The 11,690-nt window shown below is 39.9% G+C and overlaps 1 protein-coding gene and 1 long non-coding RNA gene across 8 annotated transcripts; one reads left to right on the top strand and one right to left on the bottom strand.

The window, feature by feature from the left end:
* Window positions 1-392: 392 nt before the first annotated feature.
* Window positions 393-808, top strand: LOC131224034 (uncharacterized). Its single transcript, XR_009160805.1, has 2 exons — window positions 393-498; window positions 674-808. It is a non-coding gene; the product is annotated as an uncharacterized LOC131224034 (long non-coding RNA).
* A 3,604-nt stretch (window positions 809-4,412) lies between these two features.
* Window positions 4,413-10,301, bottom strand: LOC131222734 (putative pentatricopeptide repeat-containing protein At1g17630). Of its 7 annotated transcripts, none has more exons than XM_058217906.1 (4): window positions 7,528-10,301; window positions 5,747-5,845; window positions 5,610-5,680; window positions 4,413-5,244 (listed from the first exon to the last, which is right to left on the bottom strand). In XM_058217906.1, the coding sequence occupies exon 1, from the start codon at window positions 9,940-9,942 to the stop codon at window positions 7,594-7,596; it is 2,349 nt and encodes a 782-aa protein (XP_058073889.1). In that variant the 5' UTR covers window positions 9,943-10,301; the 3' UTR covers window positions 4,413-5,244; window positions 5,610-5,680; window positions 5,747-5,845; window positions 7,528-7,593. The 7 variants fall into 7 exon arrangements, with proteins under 7 accessions (XP_058073889.1, XP_058073891.1, XP_058073890.1 ...); XM_058217908.1 differs by having other exon boundaries at window positions 4,413-5,224; XM_058217907.1 differs by having other exon boundaries at window positions 4,413-5,200.
* Window positions 10,302-11,690: the final 1,389 nt, after the last annotated feature.

Raw genomic sequence — 11,690 nt, 5'->3', positions numbered from 1 at the left:
GCTAATGAATGTCTCCATTCCTATGCCCGGGTAAAAAGGTGGGGATCATTTGTAAGTTGGACCTCCAAAAAGCCTATCATCATGTGGACTGGGCCTTTTTTGACTACATGTTGGAAAAAAATGGAATTCAATCTAAAATGGAGGTTGTGGTTCAGAGTGTTCATTTCCTCTCCCAAAATTTCGATTCTAATAAACAGTTCTCCTTTTGGCTACTTTAAAGGGTCCAGAGGCCTTCGTCTAGGGGATCCATTGTCGCCCTTTCTTTTTATCATTGTATCCGAAGCTTTAAGTGGGATGCTTTTGAGGAGTCAAGATATAGGCATATTTTCTAGATTTTTAGTGGAAATTTTCCATCTTCGGATCACCCATCTTCAATTTACTAATGATACTCCTGAAGTTGTTTCATGTCTAAAAGTTATCTTGTCTAAAAAAGAAGTTTCGGGGATTAATCTCCCTTATGAGGTAACTGTATCCTAAGCTTTTTCCATAGGATGCAAGGTAAGCTGTCTTCCCACCGTCTCAGTTTACCCTTGTATATTGGTAGACCCCCTCTATCATTGTGGGACAGATTGCTCGAAAGAATGGAGAGTAAGCTATCGTTTGGAGATTTTTCCGTGAAAAAGAGATTCTCTGGAGGCAGATTATTGCTGCTAAATATGGCATGTCTTCTCAGGGTTGGTGGACTAAACAATCCTCGTTTTATCGTGCTTCTTTTCTTTGGAAGGGTCTTGCAAGAATTGCCCCCATGGTGTTTGAAAGATTTACCTTCTTGCTGGGTAATGGTATGAACATCAGATTTTGGTGGGACTATTGGGAAGGGAATTCCATCTTAGTTAAGTCTTTTCCATGTCTTTTTATGGCTTCCACTAACCCGAATGCGCTGGTTGGAGAGTTTTCAGGATAATGGTGTGATTGGGTCTTGGACTCCCCCTACCAAACCTCCTTTGTCTTCGTATCTCTCGTTTGCAGTTCCTCACTCCTGATACAGAAACTGAAGATGGAATCAGGTGATCTCTCTCTACATTTGGGACTCTTCTAAGTTAAATCCTTCAACAACTCTCTATCTACACCGGCGTGGAAAAAACACCTGTATGCATATGCAACTCGATTGTATCGTGTCAAGGACACATAAATTAATAGTGTGGAAAAAACACATGCATCAGCATGTGACCATAGATATGGTAGATTTCAAAATCCACCAAAAATCAACATAATATCTCCTGCTAAGATTGAATGATATAATACCTAAATTAATTCAATTCTTGCCATCATTTCCAAATGCAGAATTGAATTTACATTAGACCAAATGCAATTCACAACTTGCCTAGTCAACTCGTCAATTTTTGGTGGAGTAGTCCTTTGAGCGCCTAACAATGGGGCGATCAGATTGGGCTTGCAAAAGTGCATCCCTAACATATAGGTGAATATAACCCTAGTTGTTCTTTTTTCCTTAGGCAAGCCCTCAGTAAGCAATAAAACACTGGAAAAGTAGTATCAGGACAAAGTTGATAACGTAGTCTTCTTTTGTTTGCTTTAGGAGGTGCTTAAATGGTCATCATCCAGGTGAAGGGGGCAGCTGTCAACCATCCATTAACTTCTACATCCTGTCAATTCACAAGTATAAACACTTTACCGAGGAGCAACGAAGGTGGGAGCTTTTCCTGCCAACAAGCAGGACATGAACTTTGGTTTGGCTCATAAAACTGTTTAGGTGTCAAATGCCCCTTTTGATGGTGCATCCAAGCAGGCGTAAAAATCAGTTATTTCGGACCTCGGACTGATTTTTCAGTTTCTTTCAAAGGTGTTGATGGACTGGCCTCGGCTGTCGGGCTTCGGGACTAATGAATTCCCATGTTATACTTCAGGGCCCCAGTCTGGCCTCATTTTTTGCTATTATATATGGAGCTGGACCTGATTTTCAGTCCCGAATATCAGGCCTGTGCTCCCTAATAAGGCAGTGGACTCAAGTGGGCCACTGGCCATTGATAGACCTTGATTGTAGAGTTATGATCACCATTTTCAAAAAATAAAATAAAAATGGGGTATTGGAAGTATTGTATTTTCTAGTCAATTATATACAGTGTTATGGGCTTTTTTATTGCGAAAGACATCCCACCATAATGAGCCCAACAAAGAAATAAATGGAGAAAGGTCATGACCAACCACCTAAACCAAAGGTCTTCAAACCATGTGGGGCGCACTTATGACATCGATGTACAGTTTAAGAATCCCATAAATACGGTTTGCTTATTCCAGTCTGCCTGATTTGGACTCGGATTGAATGGTGACCCCAATATCAACAGGCTTGGTGGTGTTGGGACGAGGCAGGATTTGATTGGTTTGTCAAAGATAGGGCCCACACAAAGCATGTTTGAAAGTTGTTCGGTCAGCCCATCTCTAAGAGATGAACATGGCTCAATCAAATTCCGCTACATCCCAACATGAGGTGTTGGGATCACCATGCAATACGCATCCGCCTGATTTGGGTGGTTGGGAGACCCTGTTGGTGGGCCCAAGATCACAATTGGAGAGGTTAGCGGGCTGTATATGCGGTCACTTTTACAGTGATCTCGATTGTCTGGTCTGATTGGTGGCCCCACAAAAGATGCACCGTGAACAATTTATCCAATTGAACCATCATGATCATTTGATTATTAACCTGCCAATGGATCAGTAGAGCCAAACAGACCATGGCCCACATTCTTATTAGTAGAACTTTGTTGATCCAGCAGTTAGGACCATCGGATTGAGTAAAAGTTTCAACATGACCCACTTATGAGTTAGGCCCATCAAATGCATGGACCTACTAGCACAATTAATTGCTACATGTGTAATGAAGATGGCCCAATGCCTCACATGTGGGAAAAAAAAAAAACGAGTGTGCCAGATTGATGCCACTCATTAGACAATCCAAACTTCAAAGATGCCATGTCCCAAGAATCAGCAACACTCATCAAGTGATCACCACTGTACAAAACAAATGAATGGTCAAGAGAAATCAACCCAAAGTCCAAAATTCAATGAAAATGTTATGCCCGCTTGACGATAAGATCAGCCTGATTTTCGACATACAGGGACTACAAAGTGGGGATTGCCTGATGAACGACTCTGATCTTGCACACGTGCTCCTTGTTTCGAGTACACCTGGAATTTTCTGTTTGCATTTGACAATTATTTAAAAAAGAAGAAAGAAAAAAAGAAAAAAACATCCCACATGAACCCCAAAATCCTTTTTGGGTCTTTCTTACAATGATTGCAGAAGGCAGTGCAAGCTGTTGAGAGTTGGAAGGGGTGGCCCTTGTTTGGATTTTCTCTGCATTAAAGGGATGTTGTCAAATTCGATATCAGTATTTGACGCAAATGCAATTGTATCAGATTCTACTTTTTACTCATTCTCTTTCAATGATCTCATTACGGGCCCCATATGTTTCTCTTTTCTCCAAAACAGTAATGTGATATCTGACCATTTATTCATTTGATGGATAGAGTGCAATCTAGCATAGTGTTGGGCTTCCTTTGTTTCTACTATAGTTCTGGTCAGAAAATCTATATTTGTCATGTGTTTTTAATATCCACAGCATCAATCTGGTGAGCCCCATCACAAACGGGCCATGGCCCGAAAAATCTCCCCCATCGAGACTACTGGTGGGATTTTCTTTTACCAGCTGAATTTTGGCTGTTGGCTAAAGCTTACCGTTTGCAGACCACTAATCAGATGGCTGAGATTATGTGATGAGGGAGAATTTTTGCAGCAGGCATCAGTAAAGCCTCAGTATATGAATGATCTGGAGCAGGCCTCACCAGTACAAATGCTTGGCCAAAGAGCAAAACACCGTTTTCTTTTCAGTTTTAGGAGAGCATATGATGAAGTAGTACATGAACAACTTCAAGAGAGTAGAAAAGGTACAAGGGATTGTATAAAGGAAATGATGGGTTTTAAAATCAGATTGGTCAGTGATGGGTTGTGGACCCTGAAGCTGATCACATGCTCCAGTCGTTTAGGCAGTTTGACCTGTGCCTCGACTCTCATCACCATCGATGAGATACTTGCACATCGATCATTGTTTTTCACAACACAAGCACTGGTGAATACACCCCTTGTATAAACTTCATACTTTTTACACAAAAGTGTATCTTAAACAAGTTAGGCCTGAGCCCATAAGCTGTAGGTGCAGCCCCGACTTGGCCAAAGGCACACTGGGTCTAAAAATCAGTTGGGCCCATTTTATTCTTCGAGCACTCTATTTCTGATGGGATTTTACTTCTGAGACAAGAATTTGAAAATTGGTTTCAGTCACTCTCCAGCTCCAATCAGGCTAGTGGGCGTGACGGCGGCAATCTAGGAATTTCAGCAGCTCTGCCATCCATAGTTCAAAAACTCGAAAACTTAACTCAACCCAATGTCTAGCCGGTCAGGTCAACATGAAGACTCGACCAAGTCGTAAATAATTAAATTTATAGTATGGCTTTCAGATTTAAATTGTAGTAAATAGTTATAAACAATTTTTTTTTTTTTTTAAAAAGATTAAACACAACAACACCTTGTAGCCTGCTGGTAGTAGCCACTGCTGTTTTACTTGAGGTCGCCTGTTTGATTTCCTCTGTAGGGGTAACCTTTTTATCAAAAGGGTCAAAAAATTGACTGTGTGAGTGACTCGGTTGAGTCATGCCAAGTCAACAGCATAGGGTCGACTGAGTTCGGGAGTCAAGTCGACGAGTCTTGTCCAGTCTCGACCGAGTCACACCCGTTTCCATGAAATCTCGTCGAGTCAAGTTGACTCGCCTGAGTATGAAGCCAACCCACTGACTTTTAGAACTATGCTACCATCAAGAGAAGTCTAGAACCCCTTCATCATGCATTTCCAATTGTATGAGTATGACTCAGTCCTTTATCAAATATAATCCTCTCCCATCAAGAGGGTGAGGGAAGATTGGAATGGAAATCTTGGCATTTAGAACTCACGGATTGAATTGAATGTTAATTACTTCTTCATATTCTCAGTTAGAGCATCCTCCAGCATGTGGATCTTCTCCGAAGAATGAAAACGGGTGTTTTTCTGAAGGTGTCATCATCTAGTCATGAACCTATCAATTTTTCTCTATGGAAACAAATATTTACGTTTTCGATTTGCTCGTCTTGGTTTCCATCTTTTCTGCTGCATAAGCTGATGTGCCTGTATCGACTCCTGTGCGCAAATACCTGCCAAGCACAAAGATGTATACACTGCAATGACCAAATTGCAGCTTAATAGAAGTTTCAATATTAATGTCCTTGAACTATTGTTTCCCAGAAAAAAAAAAAATTTAAAAATTAAAAAAATAATCAGTGAACGTTCCATTTGGTGAAGATTTCGGGATATCCTTTCATCGGGGACAGCTGGGCCACACATGTGCTTCATCGGATTCAGTCCATCAGTTTGTGTGAGTCTACTAAATAAATTCGAAAACTGGCTGAAGTGGCTCTCTAGTTCATGTGAATTTTGCAGCAGATTTTTGGAAAGACGATGCACTTTGTACTGATGACTGTCCGCTGACCAAAGAATATATAGAAATCTACACTAAATGAAGCCTTAAGTTCTGTGCTGCAATGAGTTTGCAAAAATGCTTACAGATGGCATTAGAACAAAGGCTCTTTAGTTGTTTCTCCCTTCTTACTGCAAACACAAGGTTGATTGTCGGTCTGCAATCATAGACACTGGTTAGAGCATGGCATATTATCTTGAAACATTATGGTATATGCGATTACCATCAATCATCATCAACACTAGTGGGAATGAGGCAGGTGTTACTCCGTCTTGAATCATAAGCTCATTGCTGATCAGCTTGTTCCATAACTGTCAACCATCTGCCAATGTATCATGTTTCAGATTTCTCAACCGGCATGGAAAGAACGTTGTACCGTAAAAGATGTGCATGTTCAGAAATCAAATGCAGAAACAAGCCATCCCATCCTCTTTGACATTTATTTGGAATCCAGTTTATTCACAAGGATTGATTCTCCATCTACACTGACTGAAAATCGAAGTTCAGATGGGGCCAGATGAGGCAGAGATGTCCCCTCCTATTGGCCAATATATGCATTTAAAACTAATTTCTATGCTCATCCAGTTTAAAATGTGTTCGTTGTGTTTGTTAATATAGTAATTATAATTGACAGAGTTGAATATAATTGTGTCAGGTTGGCAGCCAGAGTTAAACTTATGCCACAACTTCCATCATGAATCCAATGGCAGAACAGGATTCATGTAGCGGACCCTAATTAATTTGTATAAGGGTCAGATGATGACGATGATGAGACAGTTGAATATAACAGGAAAGTGGCTTCAATATAACAGGAAAGTGGCTTCAAGATGCACTACGGATTCGCTTTCCTTAAGTCAGTATTTGCCCCACTATGAATTTAATCTGAGTCTACTAATCCGGGTTACCGGCAAACTGACTCTAAGATATAATGAGGCCAGTTCCCTGTTATCAATCTACAATGAGCAGTGTTGGTGATCGATCCCGAACATCTCTGTGAAAAATTTTACAGAATGAGAATACTGTATTCTGTTTCGGTGGTGACAAAGACACAGTCTAAAATTAAGGAAGATTTTTTGGCACGAATAACGGCACAGAAAGGATTTCAAAAAGCACAATTTTCTTATAGAATTGTGTTGGTATTGGTAACAAAATCTCTCCCTAGACCCTGACTTACATAGACATCCAGGAGACCCTTGGATTATTTCTTGTGTCTGTTTTCGAATAGACATAGGTAGTCTTCATGGCACCCCTTGACTCTTCATTGCGACTCCTGACCAATTTCAAACTGGTCAATACAACTGCCACTCCACCTGATGGTCAACGCTAAACTCTCCACAAGGGCAAAGGCAATCACCGCCCAAGCACCATGTCAGCAAACTGGTCAAACACTCAACCTAGGCACCAATCTGCACCATCCAAACCCCTGGTCGGGTCTAGATTGTACAGGGAAAATTTTAAGGCTCCTCATGTTCTTCACAATCATGCATATGTGCAAAGTTCAGATTGAACCAAAAAGCAACGAAACACACCTGAGTAGCCCACTGTCCACGCTGCGCGTGCATGCGTGTGTGTGTGTGCATGTGCCAACGGTGCTTGTGGGGTTATGAACCTTGGTCTTGGGTGGCAAAATGCCCTCATGTAACCAACTTGTCATAATTGACTGTTGGTAGGAAATTTATTTACAAAGAATAAAAAGTTTTAAAACGAAAGTTTTAGAGAAAATGAAAATAAAAAAAATGAAAAAATAAAAACAAAAAACTTTTTATTTTGAAAATTCACAACCAAAATATATTTTTAATATATTTTCTGATTTTGAAAATATCCCACAAATACTGACTTAAAGAAAGCAACTCTGTAACGCATCTTGGAGCGTCTTTCCTTTATTACTATATTAACCAACATTTTTTATTTTGAAAATATTCAACAAAATGCACATATTGGCAAATCTTAGGATGACCAATATAAGGATCCAAATGGGGCCTAATATAAAACTGTGAACATTACCATTAGCTTAATCGGTCATTTTGCATTTCAAGGTCTCTTGATCAAAGCATGTCAGAATTGGAAGCTTCACCAGTAGTCTTTGCAAGAACATGACCCATCCATGAAATGATGGAAACGATGTCCATCTCTGACAATCACATTCCGGCCTGTCATCTTGGAAAAGAACTTGGTCCAGTTATGGCAATCACCACAAACACGAAGATTCTTCATGACTCTAATGGGCATATTGGGAGGAACATTAGCATGTCCAAAAGCAATTGCTAGCTTCTCGCTATGCCCATATAAGATCTGCTTCTTCTCCTCTTCACCCACATTTTGCAGCACAAAGCTGTTATCGGGTATGTACCCCTCAGCCTCCATTCTCAAACCCAAATCCTCAAGAATGCCGTGAACTCCCTCCAGACCTGGTTGTGAAGCATTCCCTGCCGAGAACATAAAAACCTTCTTCTTCACCTCAATCCAACTCTGTCCCGGGTTTTTCTTTAAACCTCTTGTCTTTGTTAACACTCTCACCCTAGCTGAGTCCTCCCACCTCCCGCATGCAGCATAAATATTCGAGAGCAGCATGTAGCTGCCGGCCGTCTCTGATTCAATGCCGTGAATCCTCAAAGCAGCCTCTTCTGCCACGGTAGTATTTTTGTATATTCTGCATGAGTTCAAAAGAGCCCCCCAGACACATGCATTGGGTTTCATTGGCATTGTCTTCACAAACTCACTTGCCTCTTGCAGTAATCCAGCACGTCCAAGAAGATCTACCATGCAAGCATAATGCTCCATCTGGGGCACAAGCATAAGCTCATTGGTCATCTGATCAAACAGCCAGCGGCCCTCAGCAACTAACCCAGCATGGCTACATGCGGACAGAAGAGCAACAAAGGTGATTCCATCAGGCTTGATACCAGCTTCAACCATCTCATCAAAAGCCCTGAGGGCATCCTTGCCAAATCCATGCATCCCATAACCGGTGATCATTGAGTTCCATGAAATCAAATCTCTTTCCTCCATCCTTTCAAATAATAACTTCCCATCTCTGAGGCTTCCGCATTTGGCATACATATGGAGCAATCCGTTTTCTACTAGTATATTTGCATCCATTTGACCTCTGATCACATGGCAATGTATCTCCTGGCCAAGACCCAACGCCGCTAATTCTGCACACACTGATAGAACACCAGCGATTGTGACCGAATTGGGTTCAATTCCAACACATTGCATTTGACAAAAGAGCTCCAGAGATTCATCCACTCTCCCCCTCCAGGCAAACCCACCAATGACTGCACTCCAGCTTACAACATTCGGTCTAACATTGGAATCTTCCCCTGTCTTCTCCAACTGTGAGAAAACCTCAAAAGCCTCATCGCATAAGCCACCTGCAGCATAGGAAGATATCAAAGCATTCCAACTCACTAAACTCTTCATTTTCATTTCTGAAAACAACACCCTCGCATCCTCTCCCTGCCCATGTTTCCCATACATACATATAAGCGAGTTCTTCACAAAAACATAATCCTCAAAACCAATTCTAATAACATACCCATGAATCTCCTTGCCTTTCTCCAGTGCATCCAAATCAGCACAAACAGACAAAACAACAGCAACCGCTTTGGCGGTAGCCCCATTTCCTCTCGTTCTCATCTCCCCATAAAGACCCACAACTTCTTCCCACCGCCCACATCGAGCATGGGCTGACAGTACCGACGTCCACGTCACAGGATTTGGTTCCACCCTCTCCAATGCCATCCTCTCAAACATCCCAAAGGCGCCATCACAGTCATAATTCATCGCGTAGCAAGAAATCAAAGTGTTCCAAGAAACAACACTTCTATGAGGCATTCTATCAAACACCTGGAGTGCGCAGCCCTTCTGTCCGATTTTCCCATACATTCCGATCAATTCGTTACCCACGTGAAGATGAAACTGAAAACCCATCAGGATAACATGATGATGAACGGCCCTGCACAATTTGGGGTTCCTGATCGAAGCGCAAGCTCTTATGATCAAAGGAAAAGAGAACCCATCGGGGCTCACGCGGAGCTCCCGCATTTGCAAGTAGAGATTGAAGGCTTCTGAAGAGTGCCCCTGAGATAGATTGGCTCTCAAGATGGAATTCCATAAGAGCAGGTTAGGGTTTCGGTCGGTCAGAACGGAAGCGGAGAAGATCAAGCGGGCATCCGAGAGGAGATTGAAACTGCTGTAGATGGAGATGAGTCTTGCTGATAGGAAGCTCCAGTGGTGGAGACCGGCAATGATGATCTGGGCGTGGAGCTGTTTGGATTGATGGACGGTGGACGATTGACGGAGGAGGAGATCGAAGGAATCGAGAGCGTTGGTTTGGAGAGGCGGGCCGGTGTGGGCCCGGTTTTGCTGGCGCAGAATGAAGCATGGTTGAACGGAGAAGCGATGGCGGGAAAGCATGAAGCGCGGATGAATTCAGAAATTGCCGTGCGATCCTGTTTTTTTGTTTTTTTTGCTTTTGAAATAACTTGACACGTGGCATGAGAGATAATTTGATAAATCCCTTTGGATCATACAGGGGACCGTTTGGGAGGTTGTATTTCAAATATCTAAATTCCGAATCATCACATGCTTTAGCTACGTTGACAGCTTGTATTTGAAATGCATTAGGATTGAAAATATCGATGTCTTCATAAATTAATATTAAATTTTATTACTTAATTAATTTTAATATTTTTAATTAGTGTACAATTATTATAATGAGTTCGTTAAAATGCATATACTTTATTAAAAAATAATAAAATTCTAAGCCATGGATAAACTACAAGCATAGGATCACAATCGAGCGATTAACCAACCTTTTTAGTTGTTGATTTACATGGCCAATGTTTAATATTTAGACTGCTTAATCATCAAATTAATATAATTTTAATAATGTAGTTAATAATTATATTATTTCAAGATATTATAGCAGGTCACATTTATTATAAATTAGTAGCCTAGTAATGCTTTCGTTATACATGCGATTCTCTCCAACCTTTAAAATGAGTATTAAAAAAAAAAAGTAAGAAGAATAGCAAAACCAGTAAAATGAATGAATTGCAAAACTTTACACCCTGTAGTTTGAATTTTAAATCTACATCCACATGGCACATCACCAGCTGTTACACATGCTTGAGATATGAGCTTCCCATTAGGTGAGATACACCACTTGGAATAAAAATAGGCCATTTTCACATCTCAAGTGAGCCATGGGGTATCAAAAAAATAAAAATGAATGGCTTGAAAAGAATTTATTCATGAATTTACTTTGTATATTGTGGCCCACGTGAAGAATATAAATTTTGTAATTAGAATGTATTTGAAATTGTCAATTAGCTAAATCAACTTTAACATCCCAAACTAGTGTAGATAGGTGATAGTTGTAATAAGCCCATTAAAATATATAATCTAGCTAAAATTGATGAAATCTCACACCTCGTGTGGGCCATAAACATAAGGATCACAATCGATTAACTCATCAACATTTTATAATTATTTATTTAGATGGCCAATGTTGGGACAATTCATATCATCCTACTAATGTCATTTAGGCCCATTTGGATACCTCCAAATAAGATACTTTTTTTATTAATAGCAATAGATAAGTAACTTATTTCAAATAAATAAGTTTGGTTTTTTATTAGTTATAAGTAACTTCTTTATTTAAAAGCACATAATTGCTTTAGTTAATTTTTTAACTTTTCTATTTTTCCTACTGAAGATAGACATATAAAAAGAATAGATATGTGACTTATTTCAAACAAGTAAGTTTGGTTTTTTATTAATTATAAGTAACTTCTTTATTTGAAAGCACATAATTGCTTTAGTTAATTTTTTTACTTTCGTACTTTTCCTATTGAAGATAGACATAAAAAGATAGGTTGATTAGTATATATATGTTATTTGCCAAGCATACTTATCTTTTTAATAAGTACAAACTATGATAAGCTATCGTGGAATAAGTGGCTTATCTTAAGTAACTTAAGATCCGGCTTATCTTAAGTAACTTAAGATCCAGACGTATGGCTATCTGGGTACCACCAAATAAGTTACTTTTAACTTAAGCAATTAATTTCTGTTTTTCACTTAATTTTGTTTGGTAAGCATCATGTTAAAAGTATTTATGTAACAAAAGTTATTTGTCTTAATAAACGATTATTTTTAGT

The sequence above is a fragment of the Magnolia sinica genome, chromosome 13, assembly GCF_029962835.1.
Source record: "Magnolia sinica isolate HGM2019 chromosome 13, MsV1, whole genome shotgun sequence".
NCBI classification, from domain to species: Eukaryota; Viridiplantae; Streptophyta; class Magnoliopsida; order Magnoliales; family Magnoliaceae; genus Magnolia; species Magnolia sinica.
Note: the sequence above shows the minus strand (reverse complement) of the source record. Positions and strands in the feature narration are given on the sequence as shown.